We start from the raw sequence: 20,508 nt of genomic DNA on the forward strand, positions 1-20,508 counted from the left end.
CATTGTTAGTAACGACGTCGAAGTTTAAATTTGCTTTAAGGATACGCTTATGTCACAGAAATCTGCACTGCATCCTTCCCTTCATACATGCTTGTAAACTAATAAATTTCGCGACACTAACACTGCATTGGTATTCTTAGTGGTTTCCAACCTCACCCAGCAATATTTATTAGTTCTTATAGTTCGTTATTAATTTTGTTAAAATTCGAACCGCTGGGTATGTGTTAAGAGGTTTAGTTGTTGTAGAGCGTCAGGAAAAAAAAAACATACCGTAACCTTAATTCCTGAAAAGGTAGTTTCATTCTGAAGGTTCTTTCCGCGCACTGATCTCAGCACATCGTACTTGGCAGGCAACATGTACTGCAGGCAGACAACTATACTGCGGGCTCTGGCGCGCGTTGATAGCTGCTGCGGTTGCACCATCTTGGCTACGCCTTGGCAACAGCGAGAAAATTTGCGCCGCCATAGGGGCATATTCAGAGCAGCCCCTCATGCCGCAGACATTTTTTTTGCATGCTTTGTACTAGCGTTTGATTGTTTTTTTTTGCGTTCTGCATAAAGCGATTCTTGGAAAGATGGTGTCACTTGCATTGTAGCGAGCCGTTACAGCTCTTTAGTTAAAAGGTTTAATTTATTTTAACAGTTAAAAAGAGTTATTGTCACCTAATCACTTATTTGTTCTGGGCAGTAAAGAATAAAGAAGTACTTCTAAGCCAGCCGGCAGGCAGCTGTGCTGCTCTAGTTTTATGCTCGCAAAATGCGGAACTCTTTTTTTTTTGCATATTTCGCTTAATTTACGTGAATTACACCCCGAATTAACTTGTACGCTCCCGGCCAGATGAGGCGAGGCCCGTGTGCGGGGGCGGCGGTTGAGGCCGCGCTCACCCGGTGGAGTCCTGAAGCGCGGCGCCCATCGCATTGATCTGTAGGTCCGGGTTGTAGTGGACCTTCTTGAGCGCCTCCAGCACCTTGACACCGTCGGTGAAGACTCGGTACGTGAGCAGGAACGTGTTCAGGAAGTCGATGCTCAGGAAGCGCAGGTCCGTAAGGCGCTCGAAAAGGCGCTCGGGGCTCGCGTAACGGATCTGCGCGCAAGTGCTCAGGTGTTGTAACATCGCCGAGTTTGGTCTGTAAACTGTACGGCTATATAGCGCAAATCCGAATGAGGACAACCCTTACAAAAAATTTTTAGACAGTCTATAGACTGTCCATAGACTTCTGTCTATAAAGTCTATAGACTTTCTGTAGACTAGTCCTAGAGAACAGTCTGTAGGAAATACAAATGCTATAGACAGTCTAAAGACAATCTATAGATTTATGGCCATATACTTTTAGTAGACTTTTGTCTATAGACAGTCTATAGACTATGAATAGACAAAACGAAATACATATAGGGAGGCAGTAGAGCATGTAAGAAGCCTGTAGGCTGTCCATAAACCATTTTTTAAACGGAAGAGAGGAGGTGGAACAAGCGCTGTTTTGTTGCCTCTATTATGTGGCTCAGTATAATCCTGTGCTTTGCTCATAATAGCCCCCACGCTATCCAACACTGATTAACTAGCCAACCAACTAGCTAATTACACGCCTCTAACTAACCAGCCTACGAACACATACGATGCCACTGAGGTTGCTTGTGTGCGCTCTTACCTGGGGCAGCTTGCAGGAGTTGAGTGTACGACTGAATCGGATGTCCACGTCGTCCTTGAACAGCCTGGGGTCGTTCCTGCGTCGCGAAAGGCAGGCAAGCGCAATAGAGTCTCACTGCACCATGACTTGCCCAGAAAATCGAGCCACGGGGTCATTTATTCCGAACCACATTATGTCTTTTTTTTGTGAATTACGCTATTGTTCAAGAGCATCCTAATTAAACTGCCCACCCGAATAATCATGTATTGTCCTGTTAGGCTGCTCTTTATGAGTCTTTTACTACTGTATCCCACGTGCACTTTAGGCAGCTCGCTTGACCAGCATTGTTATAAGGATATGATATTTTAGAACAAGCCCGAATTTTTGTTTAAAGACGCAGTAAAGGGAAGAAAAAGAAACGGAAGTTATGAAGTCTTCAACGCGAGCGGAGAAGCTGAGGATTATTTGACTGGTATTGTTCGAAAAACTAAGAGATACGTCGGTGCGGTCTGTGCAGGTGGGTTGAAAAGCAAGGCCGGCATTATATACATGATGAAGCTCACTAATTAATGAACTAAAAACCGACAAAAATTAAATTTTAATTTGAGGCGGCAAGATTATATTGAAAAATTCAAGGCCGTTTACACCGAAGGTGAGCTCAGTTTTTCAAATTTCTCTATCGGCAGTGTGGTTCGCATTGTCGAAAACCAAAAATGCGCATTTATAACCTCCTTGATGTAGTCGATGGTTTGACGGCATACCGTCTGGTCAGGAATCATGGCTGATGAAGTTCACTGGTCATTGACCACGGTAAAAACAACAAAACTTAAAAATTTGTCAGGTTGTGAACAAGGGAGCCGTAGCGCTCCCGAAATGTCATTTGTTTTTTGATCATGGTCAGTGACCAATGAAGCTCGTTGGGTTGGATTCGTCTCGTCGACCGTATAACACTGGTGTCGCTCGCATTTTTAATACAGAAAATTGAGACGCTTTTTATGTGTTTTATAACGTTGGAGTAGTTAGCGTGATTTCGGCGCATGAAGACACCATTTTTAAAAACTTCAGCGCGAAAAAGCCAGCTCAACGAGCTTTTAAATGCGTTATCTTGACGGGCGGCTTTTTGAACCACATTACTGATAAAGAAAATTTATAAACTGGGTTCCCCTTTCAGTGTTTAGGGCCTTAAATTTCGCAGCGCAATAATAAAAAATTATAAGCGCTATCACACATGTGTGTGCTGCTTGCTGTACAGTCAATCTGCACAGACCACACCGACGTATCTGCAAAATTTTTCAAAATAAAATCTGTAAAAGTAAAAAAAATCACCCTGTAAACTTCCGTTCTGTTGGCTATTATCGTGATTGTCAATCAAAGAAGAGAAGAAAGCTGAAAAATTTAGCTGAAATTTTCATCGTACAAACAGGAATGGCCCTGTCTTCATGATTTCGGCACTTTTTCTGCTAATCAGCGCGAAATTTCATGCGAAAATCCCCCAACACCTGTTTTGTGCCAGTGGCGCACCTGATGGAATGCGGCATCGTGACCGACGAAGCGTCGCTCATCGTGCCGTGGAAGAGGTCGTTGAAATGCACATTGTCGATGCACTGCAGGGAAGAAAACAAGATGACACGATGTTTCAGCAAAAATGGGCTTTCACTGTGCTGTACAACTTCACAGTTCGCTGCTACTGAGCACAAAACTAACTAACGTTAAAAAGTCTTCCCCTGTGGACTAGCAAACAACACGCAAAAGTGTGCAGTAGATTTGTATAATTATTGAAACAAACTAATAGTCTATTTACACTAATCGTGTTATAGCGCGAATAATTAAATACAACCGATACATTGCGACTGATGCTGTATTGTGAAAGAAACAGCCAGACTTCGATTGTGACCGAACAGGAGGCCACGAGATTGGAGAAGCCAGACACATTCTTGCAATTCCAGATGCAATTCCTGCCCTTCCCTTTCAATTCATCTTTCAGAAGTTTGCTTCATGAGGCAGCGCATTCGAACTTATGCTTCTAAATCTGTCACGGAGGAGGCGCTGTGTGCACAAATGCTGGACAGGTCGGTGCGATTTAAAAACAGATGCGTGCGCAGTCTTCCCTGCCTCTATGAATGTTTGAAATTTGCAATCTTGAGTTTTTGCCTACGTACGTCTTATGCCTGTTTGACCTCACTTTTTTTATGGGTCGCGCAGCAAGCATTCTTCAAATAGAATCGAAACAGGAGACCGCCATGTTTACAGTTCGTATTGTTTCCTCAACGAAAGATTTTATTTCGCCGCGATCTTAGATAAACAAGGCACATTGAAACCTTATTAAGCGGAATATAGCTGTGCTGCGGCTTTTTGCTGTGCGTGTGCAGAATAGCAATTCCTTGAGCGGGTGTTGAATTAGAGGAGTCAAAATGCAAATGCATCGGTATGCTTGATCAACCACTCGTCGTGCACTTCGTACTCGTGGTTAGGATCTGTGAATTGAAGAAAAATATTCTCAGCTGCCATTTTTCTGAGCATCGAAAGAAGTGTGTTAGAAAAAATAAGAACGACAGGCAAGAAAAATAATGCCATAGCAGATAAAGCGGATTACGTTGGCTTCTTTCTCACGTGCGTGTCTGTGTCATGATATTCTTTCAGAAAGCAAGCGGTGTGTTAGTGTACTGGGCATTACGGGGTGCTTATCATTTACACTGATCTTTTTTTTTTCTGCACAGACTGTTAGCAGAATTTTTTTGTTGCGTTTACTCCTCATTCGTTAAGTAACTAATCTGACCCGCATCTTCTGCGCCTGTAAAGTGCTCGTTACCTAGTGCTGAAATGCAATGTGAGAAGCACGCTCTAAAGGATAAGTTTATTTGGCTAGCATTATCTGCACCTGTAAAGCGCCCATTGCCTACTGCTGTAATGCAATGCGGGAAGGACATTCTAAAGGAGAAGTTTATTTGGCTTTCGTTATCTTTACTTGTAAAGCGCGCATTGCCTAGTGCTGTAATGCAATGCGGGAAGCACGCTCTAAAGGAGAGGTTTATTAGTCTGGCTCCCATTATTTGCACCTGTAAAGTGCGCATTGCCTAGCAGAACAATGCAATGCGCGGTGCACGCTATACAGGGAAAGTTTAATAATTTGGCCCGCACCATCTAACCTTCAAAGCGCGCTTTGATGCAACGCGCGATGCACTCTCTACAAGGGAAGACTGATAATCTAGATTACGTAATTTACCCCTCTAAAGCGCTCATTTCCTAATGCTTTAACACAATGCGCTAAGCACGCTCTACAGAAAAAGTTTAATATCGAGAATGGAACGCAGTTAAGCGTGGGATTCTTGCCAATGATGGAAGAAACGTTCATCAAGTGTGGTCCCGTGGATGGCCCAGAATATCACGGGGATAAGGTAGAGGAAGAACTTATGGTGGCCGACGCTCGGATTGACCTCGGTGGAAGTGAATTTCTCGTCAAGTGCTCTTGAAGCGCCCCAATGTAGCCGGTTTTCAACACTTCTTAGCAGTGCAAGGTACTTTAGTTGAAAAGGCTAACTTAGACTATGTTGCATTTCACTGTAGTGCTAGTGGAGAGCTTCAGTGAAAAAATTCGTAACCACCATAACCTTCGCCATATGATGGTGCAGCAAATATAACGGCTAAGGGCTCGACTTTATGAATACTCGGAAGCATCGGATGGAAAGTAACAGCAAGCAAAAGTTGTATTGAGGAACAGTGAGGGGCAAGAAAAATTTTATTAAAATCATAAATTCATTTTCACCTTTGCTAAGGCGCTAACCAAATATGTCTGCTTTCTACACAGGTTATTTTTAGGCGGCAGACTTTTGTGGACGACGTTTTTATACGCATTATACAGATTATAATTTAAACTGCTTAACTTTTTATGTCTTTAGTCAAATTTTACTGTTCGGCTTTTTTTGCCTGTGACTCTCACAAATCTGTTTTTATACGCAACTGTCACATGCTCGAGCGTCGTTGCTGCCAAAAAGTACTAGCGAAGGCCGTAACTAGGTGCTTTATGGAGCACGCAGTGCTAAACTGCACGTAGTCCTCACTTTTCTTTTTTTGCTTATTTGAAGTGGAGTTGTCATGCAGATGCTCCACGAAAAAAAAAAGGGAGAGATTTGTATATGAACTAAAACGAACGAGCACGCCACGTACTCTACACCGATAATAACAGAGACGCAACTCGTCCCTTTGCTATCAATCTTTCCGCTTCCATTAGCCGTTGCCCCTTCGTCGCGTGCAGCATTCGTCAATAGCACATCGGCTTTTGACGCGCTCATTGTACACGGCACGCTGTCCATAAACAGCGCTATCTGCAAGGCGTCAACTCGTCGACACGTCTTTTTTCTGGAAGCAGCAGCAGCGTGCACGTGAGACCAGTATGCACTCAGCGCTCCCCGCGCACCAAGCACGCCGCGCGCACACAGCGTGTGCACGAGAGCGAGCGGGAGCGACCGACCCGGCCGTTGCTAGGCTTACACTGCGACCGGCAACGGGAGCAGCCGGGGGCGGCGCAGCGCCGCCGCCAGCGAATACGACGACGCAGTGTGCTCTGCCGACGACACTGCAAGCCGCGTGCCTCGCCACTTTTGCGCTGTTCACCTGGCTAATGTCGCTCGTCCAGGCCGCCTTCTCCTGCATGGTGGGAGCGACTAGCTGCACCGTCACCGGCGGCGCGGTCTTGAAGTCGACGATGATCTTGAAGTCGAGACCGCCATAGTCCTTTTGTTGCCCTGACCCACCGCCAGATGCCGCCGCTGACGTGGCGGTGGAGTCGCCGCTGCTGCCGAGTCCGCTTGTAAGGCTTGATACCGAGCTCACCGAGCCCTCTGCGCGAGGTCGGGAAGGAAGGAGATGAGCGAGGACAACAATAACAGAGAACCTTCTGCGGATCTGTTTTATTATTTTAACCATGCCTGGGATCGCTCGAACGAGTGCCACGATTCCTTTGTCGCTGCATAAAATTAAGACGCAATCTATCGACCACGAATTGTCGGCTGGTCGATATCACTAGAGGGACGTGAACGGGGGCGGGTATTCTCGCCGTCTATACATGAGCATTATTGAAAGCGCACGCACAGACACGAGAGAGTAATATTCTTAGCGTCCGTGCTATTATGACAATGCAAAACCTTCGTCTAACCCCGTAACATGAGATTATTTTGACTTCAAAAAAGTTTAAAAAAGAATCCAAGATATTTCTTTTTTTTTTTTCAGGTCTCGTAATGATGGTTGCATTGCATGCCCTCGTTACTTATAGGGATGATGCGTTGAAAAACCTATTCATTGCGTTTAAATAGCTGTCCTTATTCTCTTCAGCGTTAACACAAAAATGCATTCGATTGCGAGGTTCGGCTCAGCATCGAATGCAACTCATCGAGAATCTGCTCATTGTTAGTCACGTTTCGTTCAAAGTACCGCTGGCAGCGTCAACAACCGCGTAAGCCATGAAACAAATACACAAGGGAACACTTGTAACGGGGGAGATTGGCGAAAGAAATGACCAGAGCTTGCCATGAAGCGGCGTAATGCTCGAAAAAAGCTTGCAAGCGAAGCACGTCCGTCTGTTGACCCCGGGACTTAAAGGTTTAGGATAGCGGGAAGAAAGCACTGAAGAAGCGGAGAAAAGACGTTAAGCGTGGCGGACTTTCTTTGGAGACTATATCGCCGGCGATTTAGAAGATGGCGCTCAACTGACTCAAATTGAACCTCGCAGTTTTTTTTTTCTTATCTACGCTGTCTACGTAAACGATGGGAATCGACTTTTGTAAGCGGTTGCTCTTCCGACAGTTATTACCGTAAAACTTCACGTAAGGAGTTTCAGTAGGCAGAGAAAGTAGTGCAGTGCACAGGGAGAATTTCTGAAGCCTAGAATAGTGCATTTGTTTTGGTCTAAATAGTAATGTAAGAGGCGGAAGATGAAAAGGAACGCCGGTCGTCAGCATGTCAATTGCTGGCACTCCACTCGCAAATATGCATAAAACGCTTCCTGACGCTCAAGGGCGCTATTACCACTCTGATGGTAGTTTTTTGCCTTAGCTGTCATATTTTCATTCATACGCTTACAAAAACCACAGCCGTGAACAGTGGAAAAATGGCCAGAATTATTATTTCTGTAAAAGCTGTTCACCATAAGAAGTCTAGCCTACTCGCTACAAGAAGTCAGAGTTTTCCTCACCACCGTTACCACCAGCTCCTTGTACAAAACTTGGTGCCTGTGTTCTTTACACAGATGCCGCCATAACACCATCAAGGGGATGAGCTACTTTTATAAGCCCAACACACCCTCACCTAAGCAGCCGGCAAACCTACTGCTCTGACAATCTTCTCTTGCCATCGCACCGCAAGCGATTTTAAATTCCGTAGCAGCGTTATCTGCCTACCCTCCTTATAATCAGGTGCGCATATTTACTGATTCTCAAGAAGGCCTAAGTATATAAAGAAAGTCCGTGGTACCCTTCGGGTTGTCGAGGCCATACATGCTGCTTGTCAATCCTACCCGGTGCCTATACTCATTCACTGGGTTCAAGCTAAGACAGATGTACATAGCATCGCAGCTGACGGGCTTCCCCGCGCAACAGATGTGCTACAAACTCTCCTTGCTTCGTTGCCACCAGATCCACTTCTGACGCATTTAACATCTGCAGCCTCCCTCAGGCAGCGTACACGTGCTCTGATTCCTCGGTGTACCTACCCCTTGCCCCTAATCTATCACAGTTGAAGGAGGTCTGTCTGCGAGGCGGCTGCGGGTCGGAGCGGCCCTTACATCTGCAGTTCGGCGTCAGTGGTGAATTGAGAAGAACCCGGCGGCCGACAAAGGCTCTCACTGCGAAGCACCCATTTCCGACACCACAGCGCACCACCTAGTGTGAAAATGCCCTGGAACTTCACTTGCTCTCGCTCGTGTTCTTTGAAAGGCAGGCCTGCCTTCCACTAATGACTCACATTTCCACTTTTACTTAACGAAAAAACGTTTATGCTCGAAGTTTTTGTGACTTTTTACATATAACCGGAGTATATGCTTTTTTTTTTTGTAACGCTACATAACGTTACTTACTGACAGCACCTCCTTTGCCGTGTGGCAAATTTAGCGTAAAAAAAAAGTTTTTGCTTCATCAGCAACCTTTCGAAACTCAAAACTCGGCTTTCTCTGCTGATTTTTCATTCCTGTGCTGATTTTGATTCCTGCCTAAATACTTGCCAACTGAACCTAGTACGTGAATGGAAAAACTCCGCGGTTGCCGCAGTGTGATGTATTGGCCATTGGGCCGAAAAAGAAGAAAAGCAACTCGCGGCATGATTTAGAATCCACTTCAGTAAATTTAACATCGAGCGTGCTACGCCGCATTGCACGTATGCTCTCGCAGTGGTTAATGCGTCTTGGAATCGGTTTTCAATGAGCTGGCTCGGCAAGACGGGGAGCAGTGCCAGCAAAAGACGCACGGTGAGAAAATCCGTGGAACAGCTATATGGACGATCCATTTTCGAGTAGTTTTCTGGCCGCCGCATTTGTTTCGGCCACCGAGCGAAAAAAGCTTCTCTTTTTCTCGTCTCGTTTTGGTTTCTTTATTTTTTAACGTCTTTTCCTCTTTTTCCCCTCTCCTTGAAGCCCAGAACGCTCCTAATGCGCCTGGGAAATGGAACATCTGTTTCCTGCGGACCATAATGTGAGGCCGCACAGAGAGATGCGGATACGGCTGTTATTCTTTTTGCGTTGGTACTCCAGAGGCGCCGTTGTTTCTTGTTATTTTTATTATGTGCCTGCATTCTTTTCGTGATTTAAAAATCACCCTCTCCTTGGACTCTCTCTCGCTCGCGCGGAGCTTTGAGCTAGTCGCAAACGACGGTCTCTCGAAACCGCATCCACGAGAAGCGCTTTCGGCAGTTTTACATCTTGCGGCGTATTCTCGGTGTAGAAAAATATTTATGAGCTTTTTTATTTTGTCATTTTGAGGCTCTTGAGCACGTGGATATCTTCGTCGCTCGTTAACTTAGCCTGCCCACCACTGCTGTGCCAAGGAACCTAGGCAGTGAAGGAATCTGACCAACAGCTGGAACTTTATGTAACACGGTACAAGAGTTAGCGGTAGTACGCGCGTGTTGTAGCACGCACACGTACCGAGAAAAGATGAAACACATTTTATCGTTGTCTTGAAAAACTTGGCTATGAATGCGCAAGCAAGTATTGCATGTCGTTTCAAAAACCAGCTGTGTAGTTTTGCGAGTGCTGTGGAAAATAGCAAACTAGTGCGACATGTAGCTGCCTGCATGAAGAATATATCAAACGTACCTGCGTTTGCTGAGGCACACCGAATAAACATTCTCTCTTCTTTCCTTTTTACTTTTACCTTCTCACGTGCATGTTATCGGCTGCGTTTTACACCGTCACCTATTAAAGGTGGCGGAGAACAGACCTATTAAAAGCTTGTTCTGCGGTGATCGCGTCGCTGGTAGAAATGACGCCAACAGCGCGTGGCCGCAGCAGCTTTACCGAAACCCTTCTACCTTGCCACGCATGCATCAACGTATCATGTGATAGCGTGACGTAAGTGCCACGACTTCATCTTCTAGTAACTTACGCTAGGCTCACATGCAACATGGCTCATATGATTAATTTATAATTAATGGTTTACATAGCGTATTAAACTCCTTGCACATACCACGACCGTCCTGCACATGCATCACCTCTAAGACTGCTATTTTCTCCTTTCTACATTACACAGCGCAACCATACTAACCGTTGACGCAGAAACTAGTGCCATTTTACGTGAACGCCCATACAATTTTTTTTTATGCGAAGCATACTACTTTAGCTACCACTTCAGCCCTTCACCGTGGTTATGCGCCTCCAAATCACGTGATACATGACGTCACACCACGTGACACGATGACGTCACGACAGTGGAGAAACGGGGGCCCACCTCGCGCCGTCGCTGTGGTTGTGCGCCTCCAAATCACGTGACACGACGTCACACCACGTGACACGATGACGTCACGACAACGACGTCACACCACGTGACACGATGACGTCACGACAGTGGAGAAACGGGGGCCCACCTCGCGCCGTCGCTGTGGTTGTGCGCCTCCAAATCACGTGATACATGACGTCACACCACGTGACTTGATGACGTCACGACAGTGGAGAAACGGGGGCCCACCTCGCGCCGTCGCTGTGGTTGTGCGCCTCCAAATTACGCGACACGATGATGCTTCGCATTCTCCAGGCTTAACCAAGTTAAGCCTCAGCCATTTTTTTCATTGTCATTTTTAATCAAGTGCATTCAGAAGCGTAAGGTTTGCTCACCACCATCGTCCACAATAAACTGGAACTGATCGTTGGGGTCTTCGATGAGGGTGGCATCCGCCAGAGGAATTTTGCCCACTCCCTGCGAAACAAACCAGAAATGTGAACAGGAGGGCAGGAATAATCAGGTTGCTGGCATTGGTTCGGCCACTCCGCTCTTAACCAGCTCACGATAGTAACTTCGCTTCTAGCCGCTCTTTTATTCCACACGAAATATTTCGAAGGAATAAAGAGTGCCCCGAGTTACGTCGCGTCCTGGATATTCCGTTCAAATATTCGCTTTCTAACTGGGTTTATAATGTTTAGATAACATGGAAACTTTGTAAATCGGCATCTTTAAAGGTCCACTTACCACTGCGAGCTCAAAAAGGCTTGTGAGCAGCGCAAGGATTAGAAATTTTTGGAAACAGCAGCTGTGCAGCCACTTTCAAGTGCTGTTGGTAAGCCAAAGCACTAACAAAGCACTAACATATTAACCTGTATATACGAGCTGTATATCATCATCATCATCATCATCATCATCATCATCATCATCATCATCATCATCATCATCATCATCATCATCATCATCATCATCATCATCAGCATCATCATCATCAGCATCATCATCATCATCAGCATCATCAGCATCATCATCATCATCATCATCACCAGTCTGACTACACCCACTGCAGGGCAAAGGCCTCTCCCATATCTCTCCATTCAACCCTGTCCTGTGCCAGCTGCGGCCACCTTATCCCCGCAAACTTCTTAATGTCATCCGCCCACCTAACTTTCTGCCGACCTCTGCTACGCTTGCCTTCTCTTATCATCCAGTCCGTTATCCTCAAGGACCAGCGGTTATCTTACCTTCGCATTACATGCCCTGCCCAAGCCCGTTTCGTCCTCTCGTGCGCAAAAGATTGAGAGGTGGGTATTCACAGAAAAAAATTATTAATTTCTATGCTGTCTGAGCGCTGAAAAGCCTGGATGCACGTTGGAACATGCATGCTTTATCAGCTGGAGCAAACACCAGCTGACTGTGTAGCAAGACAAGGCAAGGTAGCAGTGACTTAATAATTTTAATCTTAGCCTTAGTCGCTTTGGGACGTTAAACCCCATAAACCAAACCAATAATTTTAATCTCTGACGCGCAGAGATAGAGCAATTCAAGGTGGTTGCTACTCCATGCTACTCCAAGGTGGCTGCTACACCCGGTAAGTACTCCATGGCCCCTGCAAGACTCTGCGTGCAGTCGGCCGATTCCGGTTATTCGCTCACGCACGTATTCGCCGTCGGTGTCATTGATGTGCTGACTGCACATACGGCTGCGGAGTGTTGTTCCTCACCTCGACCAGGTGTAGCTTTCCGGCCGAGGTGCGGTTGCAGAGAAGCATGTGGTTGGTGAAGAGGTAGCACTGGCGCACCACTTCCTTCTCGCCCTTGAGGTTTGGGATGCGCGATCGCTGGGACTTGGCCTTGTCCGAACCCACCACGTGGATTACATTACCTGCGTCACCCGCCGCGGCTCGGAGTTAGCTCCCAGCGCACCCACACAGTCGGAGCAAACTAGGAGAACGTGCGGAATATCACAAAAGCGGGTAGTAGCTCTGGCTCTGTGCTAACCGCGCTCGGAAGCAATTAGACAATTGCTTCCCAAAACCTACTGCAGAGTAACACTGTAGTCCTGGGTGATTCTGGAGTCGCCCCCGACTGTCTGACCTTGCGAGAAAAGAGACGACGTCTGTGAAAAATTATTTTCTGTCATACCGCAGCTGACACTCAAACATTCGCACTGCACACTCGCAGCCATCGTTTTATTTGTACTGTCATAGCGAGGGCAGAGAGAAACAAAAGGGATAGTGATAGGTAAAAAAACGATCAAATTAGAGGAAGATAGTGAGGATACCATTGACAACTCCAACAAATTAAGGGGACCTACCGTGAGCCTTGGATACGAGAAAAAAAAAAAAAGTCTGTTAGCATCAAATGTCGGTACGTCTGCCGTAAGACTGATCATACAGACGCAGAAACAAGTGACGAACACCATTTTATTTCGAGGAGCTTGTTGTCTCGACATGAGAGTACAGAGGAGGATAAAGTGGTAGTCGTAACATGTCCGAAATCAAAGCACGTGCAATACAGCAATATCCTGCACAACCCATTTTTCATAGCATTGAAAACTATCGCTTGTAAAAAAACCCACTGTTCTGAGAATTATTTTTATCATATTCCGAATCGTTTCTTGAACTCACTGACACCATTCAATACATATCCGAGGCAATTCTCTTGCCGAAATTTTTTCTCTTCAGTTCATAGGGCTACCTATATATGGATGCGCGCGCCGGTTCGTGAGTGTACGAACGCGATAAAAGAAGCCCGACGAAGCCGTGACACCGGCTAAGATCTGGAACCCGAAGTACGCTTAAGTTTTTTGGCCGGCCAATTCAGACGAAATGGGAATGAATGTCGAAATGGGAACGTGTGCGGAGAGAATTTCGAACTGGTGTGAAGAAGACTTCCCCACGTGTAGACGCGTTGGAAAGCAGTACTGGCGCCCGTCCGAGGCCGGCTGGCGAGTGGCGCCACCTTCACTCTCTTCTTTTCTCCAAGGCGCATTGTACACCCTGGGCCAACTGTTCTCTGGGGTCGATAGCAAATCTTGTCTTCGGAAAAGAGGGATTATAGTTCCTTGTTCCGCGTTTTCTACGGCGGCGGAGCTGTTTGGAGTTTGTCTGGCAGCCCTGGTATAGCTTTAGTTGGCGAATGGGGGAGGGAGGAGTAAAAAAACAAGGCCTCGGTAGCAAAAGCAAGCACAACCTGAGTGCTCCGAGAGCGCAGCTAGGCTCTGATCGGATTTCTTGCGAGGATAAAACTGGAGCGCCGCGTGCGATTCCAAACTGATGGCCGAGGAGGCGCGAGCGAAGGAAATGAAAGAGACAAGGTTGGATCAAAAAATAGAGAGATAGGCATAGTGCTGAATGAACGAGTCTGTGAGGCTACGCACAGACAGGCTCGGTGGATTTGAGGGAGTTTCGGGAATAATGGGGAGAGTTATTGTATTTATTCTTTTTTTTTTCTCTCGGAGCCCGGATTTCGTCTCGCAGCACCGTTTGCTTTTAAGATACAGTTTGGAGAACAACTATAGTGCGCGCACTTTACGAGTTATGACGACTAGCGTTTTACTCGCGCTTGGAGACGCTTGCGCAGAACAAGCCGGATATGAATGACTCTGCTCACTTTTTTTTTTGTCACAGTGCCGCCGGAAAATGTGCCCGTAAACGAAAATAGTAATATTTTATCCCATGCAGTAGCACGAAAATTTTGAGCGGCCCTGCAAAGAAGTTTTGTTTATTTTGTTTACTTAGCACTAGGTTTGACGTCCATTTATGCGCTTGATGCGCATTTTTTGTACCGGAAAGTGCTGCCAAGAAAAAATGTACAATGGAGAATGTGCAAAACAAAGCTGCACAAACAGTGGATGAGAGGCTGATTGCTGAACATATTTTCTAAAGTGAAAAGAGAATCCGAAGCTTCCGCATTGAGGTCTGACCAATGCAAGCAGTCCGTGGTAGAGAGAGAGCAGGCAGACGGGTTGTTTCTTGACATCACACATTGAACAAGGCAGGGGGGAGCCTCAGAGTGCTTGCGAACGTTTCGACAAGATGACTTGTCGTCTGGGCGAGTAAGCAGCAAGCAAGCAGCTTTAACAAACAGTCTTGGAGCACGCTGTTACTCATTTTTGTAGATAGCAGCGCGTAATTATTATAATGCACCTTTTCTTATCGCGCTTCTTATACTCATGCCACGCAGGGCGCCGAAAATTTTGCGGACCTTCTTCAAACGAACTCTAGTACTATGCGAACTAGGTATCAAATATTGGCTACACTGTTTCTGAACGGAGCCTACAGTCTCGAAGCATCTTAAAAGGAGCACTATTCTGTTATCCGCCCTGCATTAGGTATGCAGTCTAGGTATGCAGTCATTCATCGGGTTTCAGTTACGCCGCTTGCGTTCACTACATGTAACCTGAGTAACGAAATTATTCGACCGCTACAGTGTAACGGACACCCGTCACCATATTCTAAAGCAGCTCGCCCTCGAGCAATATAATTTCTGCCCCGCAGTGAAAGAGGCTCACTGGAATCCTTTCACTGGTGCTCGGACCAAGTTCCAGACAACTCGAGAGCGGGCTCGCGATGTGCGACGGAGGGGCCCTGCGTTTTGGCTCTGAAAGTGGGGGGAGTCCGGTCCGTAATCGAAGAAGCCGCTCCGTCAGCTTGCGATGACTGGCAGCCCTGCTGACGGTCGCCTCTTCGGCGAGTACTCATGCCGCCAACTCACTCCGGGGCGAGATTTCTGCACTCGCCTCGGCGAGAGAGGACACCTCTTCTCTCTCCCCCCAACTCACTTTTTCCTCCTCCTCCTCTCGTTTGTGTGAACGAGTGGGGTAAGACGGAGGGATGGGAGGGGGACGAAGGCAGAGCATCTTGACACGGCGTTTAATTATGTCCGGCCGGCCGCGAGAGGAGTAAGATGGGGAGGCCTAGCGCGCGCTCAGAAAGCCGGCTCTTATGGCAAAAGATGTCCATTCAAGACTCGCTCCTGCGGTCTAGATGCCGCTCCCGCCTACCCTCACTGCGGTTCAAACAATCAGGGTAAGAGAGGGAGGATGGTCGCGACGAAGAGGAAGAAGGGACGAATGGGGTCGTGGGGACTGAATCCGGGAAAGAGGAGGAGAGAGAGCGGATATGGGGTGAAGATACCGGCACGCTGCCCGCCCTCCGCGCGAGAGGGCTTAATGAGTGCCCGGTCGGATTAATTATCCTTGCTTCGGGACAAGCCCCAGAGGAGTGCTGTTGCTCCGCGCTGCGCGCGTGTATTTCCCGCACACAGTGGCCTCGCACGGCCCCCGGCCGCCCGCTGCGCGCATTATGCACACGCGGGGGGCAGTGGTGGCGACGAGGCAGTGCGCCCGCATTTCGATCGCCCAAAGCCCTTTGACCCCTCTCCCCCTCTTCCTCCGGCGTTTGTGCTCCAGAAAAGGACTTGCACCGGAGACGCCTACTACCGCTGTGGTTGTGGCTAGTACAGCATCGGTTTTGTTTTGTTCCACGCGTGATGGGACTTTTGTCCTGCCCCGAACTTCGTTCGGTGAAAGCTGTATAGGGCCACTATACATAACTGCACGACGTTCCGGCGGTCTTGAAAGGCGCGTACGCCGAACGGAGGCGCGGTGATGTGTGTTCGCGGAAATAGCCGTTTCGCTGTCATCCACACATCGTGCAGAAACTAAACAGGCTCCACGCATCAGGCATACTCGAGGTTGTTCAGGTCGGTGGTATCTTTTCATGATAATTAAGGGGCGCTTAATTAAGCTGACAGCACTGTATACTATTGTGGTGAAACTGTTTCACTTTACACGTTGTTAAACGAAAATCGGATGCGTCCGAAACAGTGGCAAGTTTTGACAAGTACCGGATAGAGAAATCAGAACAGTACGCGTACACAAGAGGAGAAGTTCGAACGGACGACGCTGTGGATTCCTTCTTTTGTGTACGCGTCATGTACTGCTGGTTTCTCTACCCGGTACCATGCACCAACGGGCCCAACAAGCTACGCATCTACAGTTCTACATTTTGACAAATATTTCGCGTAATAAAAAATTTCGCTTGAAGTATCTTTCACCCTACTTCGAGCAACTGGAGCTCTCAACTGGAACTGTCACGATAGATGTAGTAAATTCGTTTGAGAAGCCACTCACCTTGCCTGACGAACACTTGGTTGACGTCCAAGAGGATGTCACAGCCTCCTATGATCATCCTTTCTATGGCCAAGTTCTTACGGATGTTCTCTGTTTCGCTCACTTCGTCGTGCATTTGCTGAGAAGAAGGATTAAAAAAACAACAACAACAGGAAAGTCAGTCCAGGTAGAGTACACACAGCACGAACGGCCCGTGCACCCGCTACACATTTTTGGTCTGTGTTTGATGCAAGGCCGCTTAATAACTAAAATATACGCAGTATGCGTAATCGAAGAAGTATGTTCACAAATTGCTTTCATAATGAAATATCCGAGCGGGAAAAAAGAAAACTTCGTTTTGTTTCAGTTTTTGCAGTATGAGTTACCTCAGTTCTGTTCCTTGTCACTTTTGGAAGAGGTTGTTACTGTGCATGTACGCTTTCCATGGTTATTATCTTTGCGTATTCTGATAATTTAAAGGGGGTCTGAAAGGGGGCTCTCAATAAAGGTACGGTATTCCTGGAACGTTAAAGGACGCCGCTTCAGGAATATCTTCAAGCTAGAAATTTTTAATGCGTTTTGTAGAAGCTGAGGTATCTGGAATCAAAATTTGAATTTCAGCGTCTACGCGCCTTTTCCTCTCCTCTCATCATTTTTTAGCACGCTCGAAGGTCGGCGCTTTTCCGACGGCCCCACCGCCGACGTGCACCACGGCAGCTGCGTGACGCCTTACAGAACCTAACCGGTAGCCATCTCTGAACAGGATTGCGCTGGAGCATGCGATGGAGGTGGGCGTGAGCAGGCAAAAGTCGCCAGAAAGGGCTCGCCAACTTTCGCGTACGATTGTGAGTTCTGTGCTGCGTGTAGGAGTGTCTTATTTCGCTCAGATGTTCATGACGAGAGAGGGTAATGATTGAGTGAGCTCATATACTCTCTTCAAAAGGTGTCTTAGAACCCCTTTAACTTTCACCTTCTTCAAAACAAGAACAGCGCCTATTGTCAAAAGACATTTACGGACTGTCAGTTGTGTAGTTTAAATACAAATATCAATAAAAAATTGCGGAAGTGGTTCACATAATTGATACATCATTGAATACAACCAATTGAAGATTAAATTTATGCGGATAAAAGGAGAACTGCTTGGCACACGCAGTTATTAGCTTGTTAGCGCAAAGATTAAATTTAGCTGAGATGATTGAAATGTATTTTTGCTGGTGTGCATATTTCTCGGCATACATCGGCTGTGGTTGTAGGCAGTTTTGACTGAGCTACAGTTTTGTTTTTTACACGCACGGCGGATTAATTTTAGTTTTGTCATACCTGCTGGGGAAAAAAAAAAAAATGTGTGTTTTCGACGCACGCATTGTGAGCAGCTCGAAACTGGGAACACTCCGGGGTTCTGTTGCTTTTCTCTGCGTTTGCTATGTTGTGTGCACTTGCCCGTCGTGGAAATGTCACACAAACCTGCATTCACACGACATCTCCATCCGCGGACATGTTTGCTGCTTGAACCAAGCTCGACCCGCGTGTCAGGAACGCCGACCAGAATTGCATAAGGCAGGCGCCCATTTCGTAACACGGGTATTTGAGTTGTTCGTTTTCCTCACTAGAAGACGGCCGAAAGCGGATCTTGATCTGACTCCTCAGTAAACTTTTCGCGACTGAATGACCGATTAGGCTTTCGCACATCGCACTTCGCATATACACGAACAAAAAGGGTTCAACGCAAAAAAATAATAATAAATAAAAGGAATGTTTCCTACTTCGCCCCGCGGAACTCGGCGCACACAATCAAAAGCTGCAAGAGCGAATACGACGGGCAAGAAGGCACCTCGACAAACGATGTGCGTGCGTAGCAGCAGTGAGCGGTCGGATTACTTGCTAATTGTAAGCTCTTAAAAGTGCGTTTGAGCGAAGTAGGTGTTCACGGATAAGCAGCTATACTTTCTGTTTTTGGTTCTGCTGGTATGTGGATTAAACAGCGCGTAATCAGTGTCGGCTTTAATTTAGCCGAGCAGACGAGCGTGGTTTCGGTTCACCTGTTGCCGTTCGACTAATTAGCTTTAGCAGCGAAAATGCAGCAATAACAAACACATATGTGATGGCGTGCATAGGCACTTGGGTCACAACGTAGGACATTATATGGCAAAATATACTATGAAATCTGCAGTTTTTAGGACTTGCAGACATTTTGTGATTACCGCTACGCACTGAAAAGTGCAAACTGTCATAAGTTTCAACTACGGACTTTTGTATCATATTGACACATGCCTTCCTTAGAAGATGAGGAAGAACGCAACGGGCCATTGGAGAAAGACGAAGTGACTCTGCTCCGTCTCGTGCTGACCTGACTGGCTGCCGGTGTTCCTCGGCGCAGGAGACTTCTTTGTAACGTTACGTTACAAATCTGGTGGAGGCAGTGCCGGGTACGCTTCCAGCGCATAATCTACCTCTCACTACGGAGCTTACTCCGGTACATCAGCGCCTCGGCCGCCGCCTACGTGGAGAGCCCCCGGAATTTGGACCCCTTCCGGCCGCTACCAGGTCGACGCAGCCTCGGGCCCCTGTAACACCTGCGGCAATGACATCTGAGAGTAGGCTTCCCGCAAACATCCTCTGCCATCAGCCGCGAACACCACCGTCTTTTCATGGAGACGTGTTCGAGGACGCCGAGGACTGGCTTGAGGCCTTCGAGCGTGTGGCACGTTATAACGGGTGGACCGATGAGCGTAAGCTCCACAATGTCTACTTTGCTCTTGAAGAGTCGGCGCGGACATGGTTTGAAAACCATGAGGCTTCCTTTCCATCCTGGGAAGCCTTCTGTCGAGACTTGAAGACCACTTTTCCAAGCGCCGACCGCCGGGAGCGAGCAGAAGCTGCGCTGCACTCGCGGAACCAGCGCCAAAACGAGAGCGTGCGCATGTTTTATGAAGACATGACGCGTCTTTTCAAGCGCGCAGACCCACAGATGCCAGAAGACAAGAAGCTGCGCCACCTGATGCGAGGCGTGAAGCAAGAACTTTTCGCAGGACTAGTGCGCAGCCCACCGCGCACTGTTGCGGAGTTCCTCAGTGAGGCTACCACCATGGAGACGACGCTGCAACACCGGGCTCGTCAATACAATCGCGACGTGAACATCATTGGGTCCGACGCACTACCTATGCAGGGCGGAAGCGATATGGATGCACTACGCAACCTCGTCCGTGCTGTCGTGCGAGAAGAACTGCAAGCACTCCGGATGCCTTGCAACACGCCGTCCTTTCCATCACTAGCTGAAGTCGTCCGGGACGAGGTGCGTATGGCAGCTGAGCGAGTTCCTGACGTTTCCTACCAGCTCGACGCGAGACCCACCTACGCGTCCGTCCTACGTAGGGCTCCCACGCAAGACAACAGTATCAATACCGCAGCTCCAGCAATGGAGCCGCAGGGTCCTCCTCGCTACACCCCTGCGCCAACCTATCAGCGACCCCGTAAGAGTCAAGTATGGCGGGCCCGCGACCGTCGGCCTCTCTGCTTCCATTGCGGTGAAGCAGGTCACCTCTACCGGGCGTGCCCGTACCGCCGCGTCGGCTTGCGCGGTTTCGCACCGGACGACCCCTGCCCTCAAAATGGCGAGCGGCCTACTGAAATCGAAAGCCACCTTGCTGCGCAACAGCATCCTGTTACGTCCGGCTACCAAGAACGTCGGTCTACGTCCCCAACAAGTTACCGTTCCTCAAGTCCGAGCTATCCCCGACGCCGACGCTCTCCCAGCCCTCGCCGGGAAAACTAATGTCAGCGGCCTTCGGAGGCAGGGTCGCTGATGTCGCGAAATGTGAAGATCCTCCGTCCTCGTCACGCCGGCTCG

General features: G+C 47.7%; 1 protein-coding gene across 2 annotated transcripts in view; it reads right to left on the reverse strand.

The window, feature by feature from the left end:
• Positions 1–20,508, reverse strand: part of LOC149341642 (ras-specific guanine nucleotide-releasing factor 2-like) — a 303,695-nt gene that overhangs the window by 27,506 nt on the left and 255,681 nt on the right. For both annotated transcript variants that reach the window (XM_089543766.1, XM_089543765.1), the window contains exons 10-16: positions 16,683–16,800; positions 12,268–12,428; positions 10,940–11,021; positions 6,238–6,464; positions 3,148–3,230; positions 1,648–1,723; positions 886–1,085 (exon numbers count right to left, since the gene is read on the reverse strand). In XM_089543766.1, coding sequence (XP_089399892.1) covers positions 886–1,085; positions 1,648–1,723; positions 3,148–3,230; positions 6,238–6,464; positions 10,940–11,021; positions 12,268–12,428; positions 16,683–16,800 — 947 coding nt within the window. The remainder of the gene's footprint in view (positions 1–885; positions 1,086–1,647; positions 1,724–3,147; positions 3,231–6,237; positions 6,465–10,939; positions 11,022–12,267; positions 12,429–16,682; positions 16,801–20,508) is intronic.

The sequence above is a fragment of the Amblyomma mixtum genome, chromosome 5 (genome assembly GCF_055824585.1).
Source record: "Amblyomma mixtum isolate Tamu chromosome 5, ASM5582458v1, whole genome shotgun sequence".
NCBI lineage: Eukaryota > Metazoa > Arthropoda > Arachnida > Ixodida > Ixodidae > Amblyomma > Amblyomma mixtum.